At 41.7% G+C, this 25,158-nt stretch overlaps 1 protein-coding gene across 1 annotated transcript in view; it reads right to left on the bottom strand.

The window, feature by feature from the left end:
* Nucleotides 1-1,558: 1,558 nt before the first annotated feature.
* Nucleotides 1,559-25,158, bottom strand: part of nhsl1a (NHS-like 1a) — a 33,872-nt gene continuing 10,272 nt past the window's right edge. The window contains exons 2-9 of the mRNA XM_038302307.1: nt 15,528-15,638; nt 12,613-12,743; nt 11,350-11,424; nt 10,927-11,161; nt 9,982-10,454; nt 5,744-9,896; nt 4,315-4,402; nt 1,559-2,371 (exon numbers count right to left, since the gene is read on the bottom strand). Of these exons, the coding sequence (XP_038158235.1) occupies nt 1,693-2,371; nt 4,315-4,402; nt 5,744-9,896; nt 9,982-10,454; nt 10,927-11,161; nt 11,350-11,424; nt 12,613-12,743; nt 15,528-15,638 (5,945 nt within the window). The 3' untranslated portion in view covers nt 1,559-1,692. The remainder of the gene's footprint in view (nt 2,372-4,314; nt 4,403-5,743; nt 9,897-9,981; nt 10,455-10,926; nt 11,162-11,349; nt 11,425-12,612; nt 12,744-15,527; nt 15,639-25,158) is intronic.

Below are 25,158 nucleotides of genomic sequence, written 5' to 3'. Positions count from 1 at the left end.
TCGTAATTTTACGACTTTATTCTCGTAATTTTATGACTTTATAATATTATGACTTTATTCTCGTAATTTTACGACTTTATTATCATAATTTTACTACTTTATTATCATAATGTTGTGACTTTATTCTCGTAATTTTACGACCTTATAATTTTATGACTTTATTCTCGTAATTTTACGACTTTATTCTCGTAATTTTATGACTTTATTCTCGTAATTTTACGACTTTATTATCATAAAGTTGCGACTTTATTCTTGCAATTTTACGACCTTATAATTTGACTTTATTCTCAAAATTTGGATTTTATTCGCGTAATTTTATGACAATTCTCGTTGGGACTTTTTTATCAGAATTTTATGACTTTGGTCTCGTAATTTTACGACTTTATTATCATAATGTTGCAACTTTATTCTCGTAATTTTACGACTTTATTATCATAATTTTATGACTTTATTCTAATAATTTTATGATTTTATCCTCATAATTTTGTTGGGACTTTTTTCTCCGAATTTTATGACTTTGTTTTCGTAATTTTACTACTTTAATATCATACTGTTGCGACTTTATTCTTGGAGTTTGAAGACAAAAAAAAAATCTCTAGCCTGGCCCTAATACTCCGTCGTCCTTTTTTGTACTTTATTTCCTGTAAATTATAAAACTAATGTTCGACGGTGCAAATGCAACGATCCAGCAAGATCAAACTCAATATAAGAATCATGTTGCCATGGTTTCCCTACAGCAACACACTCTTATGTTTCCAATTTATAACTCCTAACCTAATATAGCTGTATATATAATGTAATAAAGTAAAAAAATACTTTATGAGAAGGAAATAAAATCAATTTTTTTCTTAATAATGTCCAAAGTCTGGTTGCAAAACCTTTGCAATGAACTGTAACCTAAATGGCAGTAACAATAGATGCTCAAAATGAATTTCTGCAGAAATTCAGCCCACGAACATGAGCAAACCCAGGAGGACGGTAACCTGACAACAGCCAGATGCATGTCGAGCTCCGCCCAGCTCCACTCACATACATCTGGGAACCCGCTCATTGAAAGTGATTTCCCCAACCGAATTTATGGTCTGTCCAATCAGGACGCAGGGCGGGTGTGTCCTGGAGTGGAGAAGCGACCGTGAGATTCCAACAACAATTGCGGCTCGCATTGAGGAAGCAAGCGCTAGCATTGATGCTGCTATTTCTTCTGTGTTGTCCAATCTATCTGATATTGTTTCATCAAAAGAACATCAGAGAACGGCTTTGAAGGCTTTTGTTGGTGGAAACGATGTTTTCGCCCTTCTCCCGACCGGATTTGGCAAGAGCTTGATCTACCAAATGGCTCCTCCTCTCACAGCGTCACGGGTTAGCTTCGGTGTGAGTGGTTGAAATAGCACGTCAATAAAGATGACAGACAAGTGGCTTATCAAATCATATGCAAGGAGTTTTGATAAGGCCCAGCCTTCAGTAAAGGCAATTGCTATGGCGGGTTCCCAGATGTATGTGAGTGGAGCTAGCCGGAGCGAGACATGCATCTGGCTGTTGTCAGGTTAGGAGGACGGACCACTCAGACCTCTGGAGCCGTTTATGTCCATTCAGCTCCAGCAGAGGTCAGCAAAGCTCACCTTTGTTTGGAAGATCCACACATTTCAGAGGTCCTTTTAAAACATCCAGAAAGTCTTTTTGTGAATTTATCCTCTAAGAAGTTTCAAACATGCAAAGACTTGAATCATCATCCTCCGGTGACTCCACAAACACCTCATCATCTATCTCCTCGTCTTCCCCTTCCAAGATGGCAGTCATGGGGGCAGCAAAGAGACGGCAGCGGGCAGCGAACCGTCTGCTGCTGGAGCAGGGAGGAGTTAGGGACCGAGGACGCATGTGGGAGGAGGAAAAGACCAGGAAGGGTGAGGAAGAGGCGGATGTGAGAAGGAGCTGACTGTGGATCAGATCCCGCCGTTTCCAGCCAAACATCATGGAGAGCGAAGGCGATAACGGAGGGAAATTCAAAGACAGCAGGGAACTGGGATTCCCAACAGCAGAGGAGGGGTTAACAGCCTTCAACTCGTCGGGAGTCAGAGGACCAGGAGGATTCTTCTGGTGTTTAGAAAGAGCAGGATGGAGCTGACCTACAAAAAGACGCTCCACTGCTGAGATTCGAGAAGACGATTCAACTCGGCTGCCTTTCCTCAGCAGGAGAGCCTTAAAACTCTCACTTCTGCCGGGTCTGTGATTCCTGAGTCCTGCTGCTCTGGTGAGACAGGATGGGGGATCAGCGAGAATCTCTGGAGAAGAAGAGGAGGACGATGAAGAAGACGAAGGAAAACAATGCTTCTTTTCTCCCAAGTCTCTTTTTCCAAGCATCTTTTGCTTAGATCTAAGAAAATTAGACAAAAGACGACAGTTAGACACTTGTGTTTGGTGCATTTCAGACTCACTCAGCTCAGGTTGAAGTCACAAATACCAGGGAGGGGAGGAAACAAGGAATAGAATTAGATTCAAATGGGTCTCTTGGGAAAAAAAAGGTTATAGCTGAACATCTAAGTTTCCTACTTGGGTGACAAAGGCTTGGCAGAACTACAGGTGCTAGGCTTCAGGTACTTAGAGATTCACTTCCAAACAGAAACCCCACATTCATATCTTCAGGTAACACAGAGTACATGTCAGACTTAATAATATTACTTTAGTGATAGTTTCAAGGTGTTTGCTTTATTGTATATGTCGTACCATGTTTTTTGGTTGTGCTGTTCTTTTTTCTTTTTTTTTTTTTTTTTCTCCATCTCATTACAGGTGTTGAAGCAGACTGAAAATGTTTTGTCATTGTCTCCTTCCTATCTCCTCTTTCTTTCATCTTTTGTCCTGTTTTTTTCTTTTTCCTTCTTCTTCTTCTGTTTTTCTGCTCTACTTACATTGCAGTGTCCATATGAACTGTAAAACTCCCTGCATAATTATAATAAAGCAATTTATATACATGAAACAAGTGGAGCGGTATGGCAATTGCGATACCGCTACACTTGTGAAAGTAAAATCTGTTGGGCTCCTTTTGGCATCAAGACAATTATTATTCTTATTGCCACCTTGCCAGACAGGACACTGTAAAAAAAAAAAAAATAAAAAAAAAAAAAAAAAAAAAAAAAGATTCAAATGGGTCTCTTGGGAAAAAAAAGGTTATAGCTGAACATCTAAGTTTCCTACTTGGGTGACAAAGGCTTGGCAGGACTAACTCCACGGTGCTACGTCACAGGATTTAGGAGCTAAAGGCTTTGCATACTCCCACAGCAGTGTGTCGCAGTTAGCTTGCCGCAGGTATGATTCAGATATTTTTGATTTATGCCCAATATTTAAACCTGGTCTGCGCTATGATATTCCAGCCACAATGCAAGAGGGACAATCACAAACTAGCTAGGATTGTGGGTGTTCGTGTGTCTGTTTGACGAACTTGTTCACCGTTGTGGAGTAAAAAATGCTGAGATATGTCTGTCCTTAGCCTCACAGGCTCCAAACAAAGGTCATGAGAGATAAGAATGAGTTATAAAGCTTCCTCCATGGCATGAAGGGGAGGACTGCTGTTATTAGGAGATCCATCTGGCCCGTGAAAGATAGATTAACCTAACAGGGAACGGCCTTGATGAACTCAAGTTGATTTTCCTCCAAATGTTCAAGTGTGAGAAAGTTCTTTATACGTGGGGTGGGTTGGTTCCCCTGGGGGGAGTGTGTGATTTTGTAAGGTATAAATGTATGTACTGAGATATGGCCAGTCAGAGCCTATCTCTCCGTGTCTTAGCTTCCTAGCCCCACACCATCTACAACCCCTCATCCAATGCCGGACGAACTTCACCCGGTAGTGTTCCCCAAAGACTTGCCGTTGCGCGGTGTGTTTTGGCTTCGGGTACAAACCAAACAGACCGTCACAAGGAGCTACTAACTAGCATTGTGCACGGTGTCTGGGATAGTGTCCGAGGTGTTCCAGGCGTTGTGGACGGTACTTCAGCCAGAGTTTCTGCCATTAGGTACCAAACAGGAAATAAGCATAGTGTAGAGCGGATGTAGAATTGACCAATCAGAGGTCTCCTGTCTGCGGTCATCAGTTAGGGCGAGGTGCACCATAGTGTCTGCAGAAGCGGGGGCATATCTACGTTAACTGCGACACACACGCAGACGACCTTTTATGTTTTACCTGCAACCTGAACACCAACTTGTTTATGCTGTGCCTTCCCACACGGCACTGCTCCAGGGGCAAAAAAAGGCATCAAGCATATAGATGAGAATTTGGCTTGATGTTGGTTAGAATATAAACAATCAGTGTGAATTAAGGAATACCTGTGGATGATGGTGAATAGATCCTCTGTGGTGCGAGGGCAACCAGATCCCAACATCTGTTCCGCTGAAACGTTGATGAAAACATCGTCTGGAAGGTGAAATAGTTGCACAGAAACCAGAAGTTCAAGACAGAAAGGACTTTAATTTAATTAATTAATATGGACCATAACTGCTGCGTTATGGTGCATCAAGGACACAGATAACATGGAGACTGAAGAACCTTTAAACTGGATTAAATACATGTAATCCGTGATGAACTAGAAGGAGCTGCTTACATATATTTAGCTTGTTTAAAACCTCTTAAAAGCCACCTAATTTAAAGCAATCATCACCTATTTTGCATACCCAAATGGAAAAGCAAATAACTGAGGAACTGTTAGCCCAAATTACATGTGTGATACTTCATTTGAAAGCTAACACCTTTAAGATTGTGAATATATAAATGATAATTGGGTGAGTAAAACACAGCCTAAGCTGCATCGGTTCAAACATGACTCAAAGATGCAACCGGGCCATGTTGAGCCTTGTTTGAAAACTTATTTCATTGGCTACAAAGCCAAATAGCCACATTGTCTTAACCAGTAACAGCAGGAGTCTATGAGGCATAATATCGCTCTATTAATTTCATCATTGGCTGAAAGGCAAGGAGCGCTTGTGAGACTTCAGCGGCTGTCCCTTACTCAAATCGCATCAAACAAAGATGCAGACACTTTTGTCTTGTAGGTAAGAAGTTGGTGTAAAGAAACACACCAAACATTGCAGACAAACATTTTAAGAAGTAAGTAAGAAGTAATTAGCAAGATGCATTAGCATTAGCTATGACCAGCTAACCTTTCTGATGTCAAAGACTGGACGTTATGGGCGATTTTTCTCATCATGGCATATTTTCATCACAAATATGCTGGATTACTTTTCACCTGTGGACCCTTATGGACGAATGGAGTATAAACAATTGGAAACTGGATTTAGAAAACAGCTTCTGGATGCCTTCAAAGGAATGTTGTCATGGCTGCTTTGTCATGTTTACATTTTGACATGCTGCAATATCTGTGTTATTTTTGCTTTGGTGCTCGCTGTGTTCATGTAAAGAGCTTGGTGGTTGAATTTTGGAGAATCCAAGCTTTCCAACGATTTCTAACATGTCTGTATTGGTAAAAATGTGAATGTTCATGCATTCTTAGATATTAGTAGTGGATGCTATAAAAACGGTCGCCGGTGATTGGGTGGGTTCGGAGAGGATAAAGGATTGAGAGCCATGGCTGTAATAGGCATGGAGCATATCCAGAGAGCGTACTTTCCTTGCTTCTTGGACCAGGGATGTTGGCCAACTAAGTTAATGTTTGAAAATCTGTGTCCCATGAAAGCTCCAGCTTTACACATTAACTCTGACTCAATCCTTTCCTTTTAACAAAAAATATCCACAACTCACCGTCCGATGCTCTGCTTTCCTCTACGACCTCATCTCCTTTCCCCTGGTCTCCATCCTTTCCTGGTTCCTCCTCCTCTTCATCTGGTTCCTTGATCCGTAGGTCTGGCAGTGAAAGTTCGCCTTGTAGGCTCTCATTTGATAGCAAACTGCTAAGTGAAAACCTCCTCTGACCCATCAGAGCATACGAGCTTTCAGAGTCGCTTGTATCTTGATCACACACTTCGATTTTAAGTATTCTGTCGCTACTTTCCTTTATTACATCTCGTTCATCTTCTGACGAGGATGATGAAGACGATGATGAAGGAGAGGAGGAGGATGATGATGAGGAGGAGGGAGAGGGCTTCATTTTTGGTGACATCATCAACAACTTTTGGCCTAGCTGCCGTTTCCTCCTCCTCCTTGATTTATTTACTTTTTTGGATGAAGTCATTATCATCGTTACTGTGTTCTCCTCCCTTTCTTCCACTCCCTCCTGATCAAAATTTTCTTCCTCTTCAGCAAGTGAGGATTTCATAATCCGCACGAGACTGGTTTTCTCTTCATCTTGTTTCCCATTCCCAATGATCCCACCTAAAATGGGCCCAGATGCTTCTGTTTGGATTCCTTCAGTCCAGGTAGAAGAGATATTACCGATTCCTCTGGCACCCGGTACTTTTAATCCTGAAGAGCAATGAGTGTCGTACCTACTGATTATTTGTTGTGTGCTGCAAGCATCGCCATAGTCTTTACCAGATCTTGGGTTGCCCATGGTTTTTAAGATGTCTCTGGTGTCTATTGTGGCCTGAATGTCTAAACCATCAGTGTTTGCTGCAGCCCATTTCAGTTTCCTTCCAGTGTTTTCGGATGCAAAAAATGGCTTTGCTATCTTGGGACAGCTCAACAGAACATCTGACTTCCTGTGCTTTTGCTGATATGGGGAACTGTCAGGTGAGTTCCCTGTGTTGACTGGGCATCCTGGTATTTCCGATTTGTCCAAAATGCTTGTCAAATTCTTCGACAATGGCATATTGCTTGCTGAATATGTTTGGGATAGTGTGGAATCTAAAGTATTAGGTTGAAAGGAAGACTCTGTGAGTTGCCCAGAGTCCTTAAACCCCCCTGGACCTCTTTTAGTCTTCGGGGATTTCAGAAGATCCAGAATGTCAAGATCAGGCTTCTTAGGTAGAACGGGTTTCCCTGGGGAGCAGAGCTTCCTCGGGCTCTGAAGATCTCTTTTATCGTTTTTCACATCTATCTCACTCTGAATTTCAAACGTAAATGTGTTACATTCATTAACTTTTTTATTTAAGTTTTCTCTCATTGGCCCTGTTTGCTTTGCCGAGTCTGTTTCGGAAGAAGATTGTTTCAATGGGAGGTTTAAAATATTGGTGTTCCTTTGATATGCCTCCTCATCGTCAGGACACGTTTCTACCGATGGGGCGTCAAGACTAGAGCCTTTGATACTTTCTAGAGGAGGACAGATGTTCGAATTTTTCATCTGTTGTCCATCCAGTTGGAAGTTTTGGATCGTTTCTGTGTTTAGTTTAACGTCATGGTCTTTGATGTTGTCATTTAAACTTTTAAGATTAGCATCACTTGACTCTTTATTTGAATTTACACTTTCACTTGTTATTGGGTCTTTCCCATTGAGTTCTGGCTCTTTTAATTCAGTACTAACTTGGAGAGTGCCATTTACTATTAACTGATTTACCTCACTGCCACTTGCAGATTGATTGATGAAATTATTTGCTCCTTGCCTTGAAACCTTTGTATCAGTATTAGCAAGGCTATCCAGAAATGATTCATTCATTACATCACAGTCTGTTATGTAGCATTTGCTGTCATTAGGGTCATGTTTTCCCTGCGTTACTTCCTGTTTCTTGACTGAGCGAAGCTTGACGCACTGCAAAGCTTGAGAGGTGATCAGAGAGTAGAGCCCTGGAGACGGAGGTGGAGGAGAAGGTGGTGGAGGAGGCAAGTCAGACTTGTCAGGGAATTTCAAAGAGGGCAGAACTGGGGGAGGATCCTTGTTGGATGATACTGTGGAGACCAGAGCATGATATGAGGTCTGCCTCACAGCGTAGGAGTAGGGAGGAGGTGGAGGCCGGATGGTGGTAGGTAGAGGAGGAGCAGGGGGTAGGGATAAAGCTGGGAGATCATTAGGAAGTGGAGGAGGAGGAGCTTTGTTAACAGACAGAGGAACATGGAGGCAAAAGTCATGCATGGAAGGGGTGGTAAGTGGTGAAAGAGAAGGACAGGAAGACAGTGGAAGTGGTGAAGGGTTAGAAGTGATGGCTGTAGGGGCAGGAAGACGGGGAGGGGTGGACTCAGAGGGAACAGGAGGAAGACGAGGAAAGGGTGGAAGACAGGAAGCATGAACATAGAAGTCAGGGACTGGAGAAGTAGACTGTGGAAGTGGGGGAGGTGGTGGTGGAGAAGGAAGATTAGTAATTGAAAGAGAGGACTCGACGGCTAGGGGAATAGATTGTTGAAGTGGTGGCGGTGGAGGAGGAAGATTAGTAACTGAAGGGGAGAACTCAAAGACTGGGGGAGTAGATTGTGGAAGAGGTGGCGGTGGAGGTGGTGGGGGCGGAGGAGGAAGATTAGTAACTGAAGGGGAGAACTCAAAGACTGGGGGAGTAGATTGTGGAAGAGGTGCCGGTGGAGGTGGTGGGGGCAGAGGAGGAAAATTAGTAACTGAAGGGGAGAACTCAAAGACTGGGGGAGTAGATTGTGGAAGTGGTGGACGAATATTGTTAATCGGACGGTAGAAATCTGGGGCAGGTGGAGTGGATTGTGAAAGATGAAGAGGATGAAGAGGAGGAGGCGGAGGGAGTCTAGGGAGAAGTGGTTGTCTGGCTAAGGAATCAGATGAGGTATAAGAGGAGAGAGAAGATGTGGAGGAAGAAAGAAGAGATGACTTCCTCTGTGGCACTGGGGGCTTTAGCCTCCCTTTCCCATAACACCTGGTCCTGGGCAGGGAGGTGGCTGAGGGGGATGTTGGTATGGTTGAAGTGAAAGATGTCAAGGAAGGGGAAGTTGGAGGGAGGGAAAAAGCACTAGGGCTTGCTGTAAGAGGAGAGGAAGGATTGTGGGGTGAAGAAACTGGAGTTCCAGAACTTGGAGTATTGGACTGGCTGGAGTAACCACTAGATGGAGAGGCAAGGCACGGAAATCCGTCAACAGAGGAGTCGGATGGATGACTAAGTGTAAGTTTAAGGTCTTTATCCTTTAAAACCGGAGATCCAGGATTCAGCATGAGGCAGTGTTTGGGGCTTAATAGGTTGGTGCCAGAGGGATCAGAGTCACTAGTAGATGGTTTGTTGGAGTTTGGACTCAAAGGCTCAAAGGTTATGGCCGTCCCACAGTTCAGACTACTTTCATCTTTTCTAGTATTGCTCCGGAGCACCCAGGGATCAGGAAAGGTCTGAGGAGATGAGATGGGTGTTTGCAAGGTGTTGCGATCAACACGAGGGCTCCGGTTGGGACGTGGGCTCGTTGAAGAACACGGGGCCCTGCTGCGACCTGGCCGGCGCCTTAAAGAGTCACAGCGGAGTGGTGGTGGTGGTGGGACCTTGGACTTGCGTAGAGAGATGCTTCGTGTTATAGTCTGGGAGTAAAAAGCTGAAGTGCTTGACTTTCTTTTCTCCCGGTTCTGTGAGGGAGATAAAAGCATCTTCTCAGAGCAAAGGGAGGTGTTGTCATCGCAGTAAGGGGTAGAGCGACCGGAGGAGAGAAGGGGTTCACAGTTCCAGCCTTCCTCAGAGACACTTCTTGTCTCTTGATTGATACCACTGATGATGCTGGAACTGGGAGAGAGTGGTCTGTAGTTCCAGCTCTCACCGCTGCAGGAGTCACCATCAGAGAAGTTCTGGGCATTTTTCTTGGTGATGTTCGGATCTGCCAGAGCCTGGTAACTATACTGGGATACTGAATCAGCAATGGAGGAGGAGGAAGAGGAGAGGCAGGGAGTGGGACCCTCATCTAAAGCCGTTTCACCGGGATAAGACCACTCTGACTGTAGTTGACTGGGGGTGTCAGAGGTATACGAGTTGACAGGGGAAGCAGGAAAACAAGGTGACGAGGAAGAGGGTGACTGGGGCATGACCCTGACAGCGGGGTCATAGAGCAGCAGTGGCTGAAAGTCACTTGGGAACCCTTGCTGGTCCTGTGACTGAGGAGGAAAGGAGAAGAAATGAATCACAATCTTTAGTTTCATCTTTGTTAATTAATTATGGCATTTTGTTTGTTGAACTGACCTGGCTGTAGGAGGACGAGGCACTGGGCGTTGTATGGGTGTTGCCTTTAAAGCCGACCTCAGAGCTCAGAGAGGAGTTGGTAGGCGGGATACGACCATCGGAGGGAGATGACTGACAGGAGACGGGCTCTTTGCCTATATTTGGTGAGGAGGTGAGGGAGGCCATCAGACTGGACATGCCTTCTCCTTTAGGGGCTCTGATTCTTCTTGAGGTATACTGCCCCTCCTTTCCGTTTCTTTCACTTTCCCACATTTCCACCTCTCTGCTCTTCTGTTGAGAGGAGACTGAGGAAGCAGGTCGACCCACAGTGGAGTACTGACCCGGAAGATCCAGGGAAACTGAAGGCTTGGGGAGGACATTATCCGATAAAGCAGAAACCGTCTTACGGCGGCTCAGTTTATGAGGTCTTCGATTCAATGAGTCTGTGTTTGAGAGTGTTCTCCGAAAACTGGCCTGTCGATCAAAACTCTCACCTTAAAAGCAAAGAAAAACAACAAATCATGTTAAAAACCATGATCATAAAAGTTTTGAATCCAGTTAAAACAGTTTAAAGCATAGAAATAAACTAGAACTAAACGTGTAAAACATCTAAAACTGGGCATACACTGTACGATTTTAAACCGCAGGGTTTAAAAGTTCACAGCTCCCGATGTTTGTTCTCACACTGTGCGATCTACCTTCTCACCCGTTGGTCCAGTTCAATTTGCATGTTTGTCGGTCCACTCTATAAAGCCTGGAACTCAACGCTATTTTGACATTTTGAATTGAAAAAGCTTCCTGGATGTGAAGAGAAACATCTTTAAACTTGGAAACAAAGTCCAGTGGATTTTTTTTTTTTTTTTTTTTACTTTTTCTTTTATTTTAAACCTCTTAAGTCTTGCCAGTTCGGAGGTATTTCTCTGCGGTCCTTTTGAGGCCATCATTTCTGCTTCAGATGCGCTGTACCTGTTACATTGATGGGAACTATATCAGCGGCGACTGCGTCTGCCTGCTGTCTCATCTTCTCCTCCGGTGTTGGAAGACGCTGAAAGGGCTCCACATCCAGGTTGGAGTTTGAATCACTTCCTGATCCGAGGTCGTCCCAGGCGGAAGTGAGACTGATGGGATTTAGGACCAGTGGAGTCATAGGCCGTGGGTTGGTGAGGAAGAACTTATCATCTTCATCCGAAGAGGCTGAAGACTAACCAAAAAAATAAGGTTTTCTTTATGTCTCACATAAGCAAAGACTGCTCTATACATGTTATGGTTTGATATAGACATATGTAGACTATGTGGGCGGGGGACTAAAATAATATTCCATACTCACTACCTGGTTTTCTAAACTAATATGTATCAAAACTAACTTTGAGAACATCAGTCCCTATTTACCTTTCTCCTCCAAAGTGAAAACTTGAAACAAACTGAAAAACAAGACTGAGAAAGAAAGTCCAAGAATCTAATCCTCTGAGAGGAGGAGAGGTGGGTGGGAAGAGGAAAAAAAGATAGAAAAATTAGATTTGTGAATCCATAATAATGGAGAAATAACAGTTTCAATGCCAGGATTTGATCAGGTGGAAGTGGAAGATATCCTCATATCCATAGACCTAATACTAGAGTAGACGCCACATTGATTGCTTTCGCCTGGGGGTGCTGATGTGATTTGGTGGCGCCATCTTGAGGCGGTCGACAGCTCCTGTAAATGTAATGTGTTGAGCAGGCAAATAATCTATCTTAATCAACTTTTAAGTATTAACTTTTTTCACTGTTGTTTTTTTTTGCTGAAAACAAACAAATGTTACAGTGTATGTTAACATTGTTAGTGGGTTTAAAAGTAATAGAATATTCTGATAGGATGTATGAATGTTGCAAAGCACAGCCACTCATACTTTTTATATTTTTTTATTGCTATATACACAAACATATTTATACAGATACACACAAATATATATATATATATATATATGTATATATACTGTATAAATACTACTATAAATATATAGTGATTATTTACTTTATATTTTTATTTAGCACTTTTTTTTAACGAATTGTCACTTATTCTGTTATTTTTATGCACTTTTTAAGGTCCACAGTTGTGTGACCACTTTTGCTGTAATATTTTGCTGCTATATATTCTATATTATATATATATATATATATATATATATATATATATATATATATATATATATATATATATATATATATATAGAATAGAATATAGAATATAAAATCTAGAATATATATAGAATATATAGCACCTTCCCAAACACATACAAGCAGTAAAACGCAGCACAGTGCTGAGGTGTCCTTCTTCTGTTCCGCTTAAACCAGGCTAGAGTAGCGGGTCGACCTCCCCAAGATGGCGCCATAATTTCTGTGCTTCGTCAGTCACTGCAGGGTTTACTCTTATATTATGTCTATGCTAACAACTGCTGATTAAACGAGAGGTTATCGAAGCTGAAAGCTTTACAACCTATGAAAAGAAATGATGTCTAATAACCAGGCTGGTTGCTGGCTTAAAATCTGTCAATGGGAAATTTAAAGCTCAACGTTGTCAATAAAAGCCCATTAGTTTTCCTGCAAAGAGCTTAATTATATGCAATATTAGCTGCAGAGGAGAACCTAAATATCTCTCCATACACATCAGCTTACCATCTTTCTGCCTCTGTTACGCCACCCTCTGTGGGTGCTGCCCTCTGATTGGTCAAGACCAGAGAATGGAGCAAAGGTGGGACTCGGTGGGCGGGGCTTAAAGCTGTCATGCTGAGTCAGCCCTTTGCAGGCTGTGGATACATAAAAAGCAAAGACATGTAACTGTGGAAGTTTAAAAAACAATCAGTTAGTGAGTAAATCTGCCAGTGAATCGAACCAATGGCTTCCCTGTCCAGAAACGGGAGGAGCAGCTGATTACATGTGTTGCTGCTGCGCTGCAGTCTGCAGCAGAGAGCTCAGTGATGCAGCCTGATTGCAACACTCACCGTTTCCCTTGTGTCTGTGTGCAGATCAATAACTTTTCATTTCAGGATCATAAACCCTCAATCAATAGCTTCCAGAGGAGAGAAAACCATGACAGATCAATTGCAAACACATTTTTCTTTCTTTGCATTGTAAAGAAAAAAAAGCAGGACTGCATCCGAGCCCCCAGACCTTCTCAGCCTTTTGAAGCAGGATTCACCATTAGTGCTTCTGGCGTTCTGAAGGTCATTTAGAGTCTTATTTTCAGTTTAGCTGCTCTCCACTCGTTATATATCCAGTATTTTCTTTTTTTAATCACTCTGAGTCACTCAGACATAAAAGGCCTCTAAACTCAGAGGATTAAACCATGTTGTGCTGCCGCTGGCAAACACAGTTGGCTTCCTTTTTTAAATGAACATTTTGCACTCACACATTGTTCTCTTAACTAGTTCTCTCACTTTAATCACTTCATTCCAGGATTCAAGATAGTTTGCAGAAACTCACCACTGGTTCTACTGGGAACAATTATACAGTCATATGAAAAGGTTTGGGTACCCCTGTTAATCTTAATTATCTTTATTTCTAAATATTTGAGTGTTTGCAAAAGCAATTTCAGTTTGATATCTCTAATAACTGATCCTCCTTTTGCAAAAACAACAGCCTCTAGTCGCTTCCTGTAGCTTTGCATTAGTTCCTGGATGCTGGATGAAGGGATTTTTGACCATTCTTCTTTGAAAAACTATTCCAGTTCCGTTAAGTTTGATGGTGGCCGAGCATGGACCATGTTCAATGATATTCAGGTCTGGGGATTGGATCATTGTCTTGCTAAAATATCCATCTCCGGTGTAACTTCAACTTTGTAACTGATTTTTCCTGATAATTCTCAAGAATCTCCTGATACTGAGTGGAATCCTTGCGACCCTCAACTTTAACATGATTCCCAGTGCCAGCATTGGAAGCGCAGCCCTAAAGCATGATGGAACCTCCACCAACTACAGTAGGTAGCAAATGTTTTTCTTGGAATGCCTTGTATAACGCCTTTTTTTATAGTTGAATGATGCACAGGGACACCATCTGCAGCAAGATGATGCTGCAGGTCTTTGAAAGGTGGTCTGTGGGTTGTCCTTGACCATTCTCAGCATTCCTCTTCTCTGCCTCTCTGATATTTAACTTGAACCGTCCCTGTGGTCTTCCATTTCCTTCCTATGTTCCTCACGGTGGAAACTGACAATTTAGATCTCTGAGACAACTTTTTGTATCCTTCCCCTGAACGACTATGTTGAACAATCTTTGTTTTCAGATCATTTGAGAGTTGTTCTGAGGCGCCCAAGATGAATCTCCAGAGGACATTCAAACAGGAGAACATCTTCCAACTGGCCCCCTTAAATACATTTTCTCACACCTGGATACACCTGGCTATGAAGGTCAAATCTTAATGAAGTTGCCAAACCAGTTTTGTGTTTCAGTAAGTCAGTGAAAAGTAGTTAAGGGTATTCAAATAATAAAATGATCCGGGTAGCCACATTTTTGCACCCATCAAGTTTTGTTTTAATGCATATTGTACATTTTCTGTTAGTCCAATAATTCAATACTGAAATATTACTGTGACCTTCAGTTATTAGATATATCAAACTGTTGAAAACACCCAAATATTTAGAAATAAAGATAATTAAGGTTAATAGGAGTTCCCAAACTTTTTCATATGACTGTAAATACTATCATTTGATATATTCAGTAAAGATTTTTGTAAAGTTTTGTGAAAACCAAATATAGAATTTAATCAATGCATAAAGTAGATGCATTTTCATGTCTGTTATTTTCCTCACTAACTCTGCCAAGCAGAAGCATAAATTGCTGTATTTAATCTATACAGGAGGGAGTGGTGGCCCAGACCGTCACTCTGGGTCACCAAGTAAGACCCCTAATCCCAGAATGCTCCCTGTTTGGACGGGTTAAAGGAAGAGGACACCGTACCGCCACTTCAGCAACCATCTCATTCCAAAAAGTTAAAAAGAACAATCCACTGGACTTTGTTTCCCAAGTTTGAAGACGTTTCGCTTCCCATACAGGAAGCTTTTTCAATTTAAAATGTCAGAAATAGCGTTGAGTTCCAGGCTGTGTTGAGTGGACCAAAACAAAGCCTTGTTTTTACTTAGAAAACATGCAAATTGAACCGGATGAATGGGTCCATCCCTTTGGAATGGGGGTCGTTAGAGGGAATTGTTGGCCTGTTGGCCTGGCTGAATAGGGGAGGTCTTTTTTTTCCCTGTAAAGAAAGAAAATGGGTATAAAAAAATTGGGGCAAAGACGGGTGGTTTGAGACAAGTATGGGGCATTGCAGGCTAACAAAGGAAGCCAAATGACCACCGTTCCAAGGGGTGGAGCCCTTAGTCTGTTTCAATTTGCATGTTTTCTTAAGGCTTTATTGGGCTACTGTATAAAGCCTGGAACTCAACGCTATTTCTGACATTTTGAATTGAAAAAGCTTCCTGGATGGGAAGAGAAATGTCTTCAAACTTGCAAACAAAGTCCATTGGACTGTTTTTTTACTTTTTTTTTTTTTTTTTACTGTGACCTGAATGACTGAGAATCTTCACTGGCAACCATCTTACCTCGCAGGTCATCCGCACTGCCCGATCGTCTTTTCCCAGGAATGAAGCGAAGACCCTGCCGAGGCTTCTGGGTACTGTAGTGAACGGACCATTTACTGTCCCCGTCCCCCGCTGCAGAGACAGAGCCAAGAGAGTTAATCAGCACGGGTCAGCCTTTTGTGTTTGCTCTGCTTTCAGCACATTTCCTCACACACTCAAAGCTAATCTGTGATGATGGAAGTTGCAGCTCTCAGCAGTCCTCAAGGTGACTGTGCTTCAGGGCCTTTTAATTTGAAGGAGAAGCAGTAGGACTTGCAGGGAGGTTTAGTGGACAGATGTGGCATTCAGCACAGTTTTCAGCAAATCAGAGTCTAGGGCGAATATTACGTAACAATCGTTGACTGTTTGTGTTTTTATTTGTGATAAAAACTTTGAAACAATGTTAGAAAATGTCTTTTTCAATGAATCAAACCGAAGAAGGTTATAAATCAGCCAAAATCAGGGTGAAATCAACAGATTATTTTTCATAAACAAACATATTTCCTACCAGAAGCTTTAAAAAAAACACATCCTCCATTTGAAATGCTGAGATAAACCAGTAAGCTGACAGACTGATAATATTACCACCTAAACCTGTCAGCTTCAATTTAAGGGCACAGTTAAATATGATCCCTTGCACATTATTGCATTGGAGTGAACACATCAGTAAGTCCATCTGTAGCACTGATTATGCTGATTATATTGCAGGTTTTACTCCTGCAGATTACAGTCTGTATAAATAAAAATATTAAACAGGAATCTAAGATTTGATCCAGTTTTTAACCAATTAAACCAGGCAGGCCGGGTAGGTACTGTACCAACTGACACCTGCTGATGTTTATTTATAAAAAAGACCAAAATACAGTCACATGGTGTTTCATCCACATGCCTTTCAAATCGGGTTATTTTTTCAACAAACAGCTTTTGTTTTATAGATGTGTAAACACATAAAATGAGATTTAAAATTTCACCTGACGTGCTACTCTGCAGCAGTAATGCAACAGCAGGTATTCATCTTTAGCCCTGCCTCCTAATCGCCAACATCATTGGAAACTTAGACCTTTCCAAGGAGGGGTCGGATGTAATTATGCGACCGTTTCAGGTGATGGAACCGGAAGTATTGCACCGATATCGACACCGGTATCGGGCGGGGCTCCGATCCAGCACTAAAATGGTGACATCGGCAAGTACCGACAAACAGGGCGCCGATACCATTTTGATGTTTGTATGTCACCTGAAAGCAGTTCGTGAAAGTTGCACTACTTTGGCATTTGAGAGCCATGACAAAGCCATGATGGCAATTATTTTACATCCAAGTAGTGTGCAGTTCTTCATATACACACATCAATTTTAAACAGATGGTATCTGTGTCGGCCGATACTGCACAGCCAGGTATCAGGGCCAAAAAATGCCATCCGCGCAACACTAGTAACCGGCATAAACTTGCTCTGTTATTCTTATTTTCTATTCTTTTTGGTGATATTGTTGGTAAATTGAAATGAAATGAAGGCTTAATCTTAGGAGTCTTATGCAGAAGGTCTATAAATAATAGAAATCAGCACATTTGTCTGACCAGATTTCTGATCTATCTCTATAGTTCTGCTGCTATAGGCTTAGACTGCTGGAGGACATAGGGACCCCTTTTTCATCATCCTGCTTCATTCTATCTCTATTCTCCCACTCCCAATTTACTTGACTTATAGTCAAGATGTGGATCTATAAAGTCTGAGGATTAATCCAGAGTTTCAAATTGGCTTGCATGGTGTTTTGCAGTGTTTATTTTGGAAAAAAAAGATTTAAGTGAGGCTAAATATTTTTTTCTTCTTCTTTTAATCATCTATAAATCAGACATTAAAATTGTGGTTCTACCTGAAAAAAAATCCTCAATGCCTTTCTGTCACACAAATACAAACATTTCTATTTCCAACTTATAGTTTGGGAGCTGAACTTGCTTTAATCAACATGTGGAATTTCCGGTGGAATTTGCTCTTAAGACCCTCTGTGTCAGCGTTCTGCCCTCTGTTTAAGTTTTATTTTCTTTGTATTTGTAGCTATTTTTCTAGCAGTGTTTTGTTGTTGAGTTACTCTCTGTTGCCCCCTTGTGTTTGTTTCCTTTCCTCTTGGCTTCCTTCTAGATGCTTCCATCCACACCTGCTCCCAATCAGCTCATTAGTTCAGTCTTTGTTCTGTCCTATATATACTTTCCCTGTGCTGTTCCTTAGTATTTTGGATTTTTGACTCAGTTGCCTGTGAGTAATTCATTAAATCAGCTCAACTCATTTCTGCATTTGGGTCATCGAAACCTCAACCCAACCATGACCTTCTGGGCTTTAGTGGCTACGTTCCTGGTTCTGGTCAACTTTCTAAACGGTAAGGCTCAATCAAAGGGCATCAGAATTATACTTCAGTAACTATTTAAGAGGCAGAATATTTATTTAGCTAAACCAAATGTGCATCATCCTGGTTTTAATCTCAGTTCTAAAGGTAAAATGATGAAATTAGCTTAACACAATGTATTCCAGAAAGAGACTTCAGGGGTGCACCTCCTTTTAGTTTATTTATGATGCCATTATGCTAAACAATAATTGCATAATAAAGACCCAATGAATAGAGATGACATCATACAGCCTTACCAAAATGACACTGTGCCAAGCGATGATGACACAAAAACCCTGTTTTTCTCAGTTTTTGCCAGCCTGCATATGACTATTAAACACATTAATAAGTGTTGATTTGATTTTATCTTTCAGATTTTATTCTGTCCAGCATCCTTCGTCGCTCACCTCGGCAGCAGAAGCTTCTCCGTTGTCTCTACCTACCCATCCTGCCTCTGACTCACTTTCAGTATCAGGAGAAATGGAAATGAGTAAGCATTGTTTTCGCTTCTGCTCTCACCTTAAATAGGTCAGCTTTAAAAAGTAGAGAGGAAAAAAGAAGGCTGTTTACATCAACTGGTCATCATTTGACCATTAGAATTGAAAGGAGTAGGACCAAGAATAAGGTTCTGGTTTAATTAAAAAAACACTGAGTTGGGGGGGGGCCCATAAAACCATGTTTACCTGTATGGTTAATGCAACTATTCCTTATTTGTGCACAATAATTGGATCAGTCCATTTGCAGCACATATTCAGAAAGGTCCAAACAGACAACAGCAAACCATTTGAAAACAAATCTGTTTCTAACTTAGTGCTTTTGTTGCTAAATTTAATGACTTTTCAGACTCCTATAGCACAAAGTGCTAGAAAATGTATAAAAGCAGCGAACTCTGCTCTCCAGAGCGAGTAGATTGGTAACCCCGCCTCCTGCTCTCCTCTATCTTGTCTGCTGTCATGATTCATGCAGCTATTATTTCATCCAAATAAAAAATGGTGAACAGATAAGCAGATCATGGCTTGTGTCATGGGAGAAAAGTATTCAACTATTTACTCCCATTAAATAAACAGAGATTGATGGATTTCACTCAGTTGGCCTTTATTTTTTATCTTTGCAAAGAGAGACCAGTTCATCATACGGCTCTTATTGCGCGGTAATCAGCCCTGTTCTGATCTGGGCAGTGTGAAATTGTGCTTTTCCTTGGCTTAGTAAAAGTAATTTGCTCCAGTCTCCGTCTCTACTCTAGACAAGGATAAACGTGTCCTTATTGCGTGCAAGGTTCTCACATCTTTTTTTTTTTCTGTTGTGAGCGAAAGACAGTTGATGTCATGAAGGAAAAACTGTTGTTCTGAAATGTTTATCTGGCTAAATTTATGTCTTTGATTAATTGAGTTGCGCAGGCGGTAGTTTCATGGGAGAAAGAGAAGGTGCTGGGATTTCTGAAGTGTATAAATGTATGTGCTTAGGATGGTTAAGTCAGAGCTTTTATATACACTCCGTCTCATGTAAGGATGTTTAATAAAACTGAATTTTACGTCTTGCAAGAAATGCTTCTGACTCAGTTTCCTAACTTCACAGCAGCGTTCGTTCCTCCTTACTTACAATAATGGAAAGAAGTCAGAGTCAAAACAATTCAGAGGGCCCCCTGCCTGTCTTTGCCTAGGGCCCCACATTTCCTAAATCCTAACGTTAAGCTAGCTAGCAGTCATCCTTGGCAGATTTAACAGGAGATTTCTTTCTGTTAAATGGGAGTTTTTCCTCTCCACTGTCGCTACAAGCATGCTTAGTGTGAGGGATTGCTGAAGAGTCAATGAGTCGATGCAATCAGCTGGTTTTCCTTGGATAGAAAACTTCTATCCTCTGACTGGATGATCTGGTGAACTGGAAAGTGACCTGAGATGACATGATGTGAATTGGAGCTATAGAAATAAACTGAATAAAATTAACAGGTATAGTAAAAAAAAATAAAAATGAAAGACCCCAGCTAATTGGTTCATGGCCAATAATAAGGTGTTGGCCTCAGGTTGAGAGGCCAGTGCTGTAGATCAGCCAGACGTAAGGAAATAAAGGAGTCCGGTTCTGCATAATGGGTGGAGAAAATTCCCAATAGGCTCCAAAGCATAACTGGAAAAGTAGTCGGACCTTCTGAAAAGTCCCTAAGAGGGCTCCAGTTTTCATTGGTTTCTGCAAAAATGCAGATGTTCTGATTTTTAACAGATGCATGATCTCCACAGGGTTCCTCAGACTGATCGGGTTTACCAGAGCCTCCTGGGAAGAACCAGAGCCACTGAATTTCCGGGCTGCAGCAGCGTAGAAACATCAAGAAGTAATAAATAATCAGACTAATTGATTCATATAAAAGTAAAACAGCTGAAGTCGACTATCTTTGATACAATGCATGCACTCATCAGCCAATCATAGACCAGAGATTATATGAGGTCATCCTCAAAGATTCCTAACTGATGTCTATGGATCCTCTCTGTCCCACCTTTCCATCTACTCATTAACTCACCTGTGGTCCTGGTGAGGAATCTGAGGACGGATTTGATGGCTGCTCCGATCAGAACCATAACGACGCCACACAGCCCCCCCCCACACACACCCGCACACACACTCACTCCTCAGGCTGCAGCAGCAGTAATGCAGCTCCTCACTCTGCGGCGCCGCTCTCCTCCCACTCCTCTCTCTCTCTCCTACCTCTTTCCTCCTCTCTTACTTCCACAGACCCACACCTGCCACGCTGGCAGGAAGCCAGTGCACGTGTGCGCCCTTCACCGGTGTCACCAGGTGATGAAGGTTACCTGAAAATGCTGCAGGAACCTGTTGCTTTGAAGATGAAGGGGAAAGTGTGTGTTTTCTGGATGAGAGCGGCTCTGATGTGAGACGCTTTATCTGTTATTCTGTGTTCTTTTTTTTTGTCTTTGTGAGGACAGCTCATCAGTGAAGGGACTAAGCTTGTCCTCAGGGTCTATTAGACCATCAAAGGAGGGAAAAATCCACGTACAGCAAATAATGAGCCCAGTTCTGCATCGGCTGAGCAACAAAAGTGCTTGTTTGATTTTTTTTTGCCCCCAATTCCTCTTCAGGTTTTTTTTTGTCACTTGCAGATTATCCTTAAAATGTAATTATTAATCTAGGTTGAGTTCTTCAATGTTCTTTTGCTGTTTTTTTCTCACCGTTGGGGAAATGTATAGATTTTAATCAATTCAGTTTATTTCTATAGCTCCAATTCACATCATGTCATCTCAGGTCACTTTCCAGTTCACCAGATCATCCAGTCAGATTGATTCAAAGTTTTCTATCTAAGGAAAACCAGCTGATTGCATCGACTCATTGACTCTTCAGCAATCCCTCACACTAAGCATGCTTGTAGCGACAGTGGAGAGGAAAAACTCCCTTTGAACAGGAAGAAACCTCCAGCAGAACCAGGCTCAGTGTGAGCGGCCATCTGCTGAGGCCCACTGGGGTTCAAGGAGACAGAAGCAGACATAGAAAAAGAAGCATAGATACAAAAGGCAACTGTCAACCAGCTCCACAGGCGGCCCCATCCAGAAAACAGCTCCCATGTCAGAGGACGAAGAGAGCACATCCAGTTAGTCACAGTCAGAGAAACAGGACTACACTGGAAAACAGGCGAAGCTCCAACATCTAGAAACAAAGGTGTAGAACAGGAACAGACCAGATGAAGCTACTATGAGAAAAAGCAGAGAGAGCAGAATGTTAGAGATTGAACTAACAGATTCTGCAGAGTGGGAGAATAGAGATAGAATGACGCAGAATGATGAAAAAGGGGTCCCTATGTCCTCCAGCAGTCTAATCCTATAGCAGCAGAACTATAGAGATAGCTCCCACATATTGGTGTCCTGTTACCAGGCAGTGGACATTTTAAAGTGGGGAGATTGTAACGATGGGGTCTTATCATCTTCCACTAATCTGTTCATAATTTTAACCACAAACATTTGATCCACTGGGAAAAGTATGAAGTACAGTTTCTCTCTGTGTATATTATGGCCGCTGTTCACACATCTGTGGTGCTGAAAACACCCGATCCCGTCCTTATCCGAGTTATTCCTCAGGAACGAGGAGCAATGGTAAGAAAGAAGTTTAGAAACTTCTGCTTTTTTGGTTGCTGGAAAACAGAATCTTATTTAACCTTTCGATTAACCTATGATTTCTCTATTAAGTAAAAATTTGTATTTATTTTTTTTGCATTTAGGGCGTCTGTAAATATGATGCTGCTGCTGTTACTAAATGACACTGCTTTCAAGATGGAAGGTGAATGATCTGGTCCTCTCTACTCATAGATTGAAGGTGAAAAAGGGGTCCCTATGTCCTCCAGCAGTCTAAGCCAACAGCAGCATAACTATAGAGATATGAAGTGTCTTTGTTAATTAGCACCCTTTAACAGAAACTTAGAGTGGATGTCATAATTCTCTGCAGCAGCAGCAGTTGTCAGTCTCAATTATGTATTGTAGAAATGCACCGGTCGTTGAAGAGCCAGTTTATACAGAATTTCTTTGTATTTGATCATGTTTATGACTAGAATATTGAAATTTATTGCATTTTTCAATTGTTGCTGTATTTTTTGGGAGTTGTTTATTGTGTGGGTGGGGCGGTTAAATGTTTCATCTTTTTAATTTCACAGCAAATGTATTAATTTGCATTACTTTCACAGTAATTTGCTGGCCAAATTTAACACAACATATGTTGTAAATTTACAGTAGATTAATGTCAATATGTACATTAATGTAAAAGTAAAGGACCGTATTGTTCTAATGTGGAGCAAAATGCTGTAATTTCACAGTAAGGTTCTGTAATATAAAGGTAACTGCTTTTTCAGTGATGCTGTAACGTTACAGTTGTGCTGTATTGTCATAGCTGTAAAATTACAGTTAGGGTTAGTAATCGTAATGTGAAAGTATTGCAACACTTATCCAATAATTTACTGTAAATTAACAGTGAAAAGTTGCAGTGCATTATAATTTTTGTTTATATTTGTCTGTTTTATTGAAAAAATCTTTTTTGTAGATATGTTCTCTGTCCTGTTGACCTTCTTGTTTCTTGCAATATATATTCTATCATGTTTTTAACCTGTGTTCCTTAGAGCAACAACTTCTGCTATAGTTCAGGCTGTTGATGCCTCCTGGTGCATAAATATTGCTATACGGTCTCTGCTGTTGCTTTATCTGCAACAGCTCTGTATCCTAGTTTGCGTCTCATCTTTGTGAGATTTTTTTCTTTTTTTTTTTTAGTTTAGTTTAAAAACTGCTTCCATCTGATTGAACCTTCTGCCGCTCCTTTGGTCTGTTTTCCTGTTTTATTTGAAGTCATTGATTGTCGGATCAGCCTTTTCTCTCTGAAACTTGAAAGTAATCACCACCACCCACATTTCCCCTTCATCTTCTCCTCTGTGGCAGACTCAGGAGAGATGATGAAGTCAGGTGTATGATACCTTGCTCAAACACCAGCCGAATGGCAGCCCACTTCCCTGCAACTCCCAGCAAAATCCCCTCCAACTTCCAGCCACTGGAGTGACTCTCTCTTGGATATTTTTTTTACTCTGACTCCACCTTTCACTGAATTACAGGGTCTGACCAGGAGATGGCGCTTCTCTTTAGATTTTTATGTCCACAGATCATGACAGAAGGAATATTTTAGTACAAAGATTGATGTTTAAAAAGGAATTGAAGGGGGCAGCCATGGGCCAGCTAAGGACCCATCAAGGAAAGTTCGGAAATTTTTAATGGCTATTACGGTGTCCGATATAAAACGGTGTCCTTTACATCAGTGAGTTATATCGGTAAAATGTTCACTATTATCCGATATTCACTTTTAAAGCTAATATCGATCGAGAACCAGACATGTGAACGGAGCGGAGTGCCGCGCAATTCCTACTCCCTGCTTAGGAGGATGTTGGCTCAATCGCTCCACCGCTTAATGTAGCTCCAGGACCCTCCGCTTTAAAACGGGCTCCGCACTCGCCTTCATTTTCCTGCCGCTCTGGTGAAATCGCTCTGCGCTCGCTCAACTTTTCAGGAGAAGGCATTTTCTGACATTTTTCCTTCCTGTAATTGACATTGTTAGCGCATCGGAGCGAACTGGAGCAAAATCCACTCTCCAGCCTTTAATTTGAAAAACGTTCTGCGTTCCACCATATTCCTTCCACTCCGCTCCACCGCTCGCATGCTCTGCCCAGAACCCAGTGATAATATCGTGCACCCCTAGTTTTGGTGGTTTCTCTTTGAGGTCTTTGAAGGGACAAAGTCTCTGTAGGATGTACTTTAATGTCTGAAGATGGTTTTTGATTTACTGTCCTACTTGTGAACAATGAACGCATCAGCTGATGGTGTTAGCAGATACCTAAGATTCCTCTATAAAGTCTGCAGTGACTGTCGGGTTTTATTTTGGATAATGCTGTATTTTACAGGTTTCAGATTCTAAACGGAAATAACCACACGTGTCACTTTAAAGCCTGCGTCGTATTTTCTTCATATTGTGTGTTTTAAAGGAAAAGTCCAGTCCTATTTAGAATTTAAACTTCTGAAAGTTCTTTAAATCTGAAATGATTCCATCCTGTTCAATAAATGATCAGTGTTTTTAATTCAGAGTCATTTTCATGTGAATGTGCTTTACTGGAGGCATCCATGTTTGTCAAAGAACACTACTGCCACCTACTGGTTAGTGACGTCACGGTGCGGTATCGGCTGTTGATCAAGTCCCAGTGCTGTATCTGGTGTTTGTCACAACGCGCTATTATCCAAGTCATCTTGAAAACATTCTCCTTCTAAATGTTGGCTACATATTACGGGTTTTTTCTCTGGCCAGAAGTTCGATGGCAAATCCTCCCTCTTCAAGTTGGCGATCCAACGACCAACCCGTCCGTGGAGGATCAGGAATCGGAAAGGTGGAATAACTCTTTTTTTCACTTTTCCCTGATGTATTCCAGCATCCAGCTGCCATGCACGTGGGCATTGTCAGTTTCACTATAGCTCTGGTGAATTTCAATGGTGAAGTCCTCTGGAAATCGTCAATAATTGTTGTTGATTGCAGATGTGTCTAGTAGTTCCCATTGATTTAGCTTGGAAAGCGGGGAGAATGGCGCTAGGCTTACCGCACCGTGACGTCACTGCTGGAAGATGGCAGGAGGGAGGGGCTACTATATTTGGGCAAAAATGGCCGCTCCCAGACTCTGTGATCGTGAAGAAATTTTTAATTGTTTTTACTGATTAACGCTAAATTC

Source organism: Cyprinodon tularosa, unplaced genomic scaffold (genome assembly GCF_016077235.1).
Source record: "Cyprinodon tularosa strain WSP-4 unplaced genomic scaffold, ASM1607723v1 ctg486, whole genome shotgun sequence".
In the NCBI taxonomy this organism is placed as follows: domain Eukaryota; kingdom Metazoa; phylum Chordata; class Actinopteri; order Cyprinodontiformes; family Cyprinodontidae; genus Cyprinodon; species Cyprinodon tularosa.
Note: the sequence above shows the minus strand (reverse complement) of the source record. Positions and strands in the feature narration are given on the sequence as shown.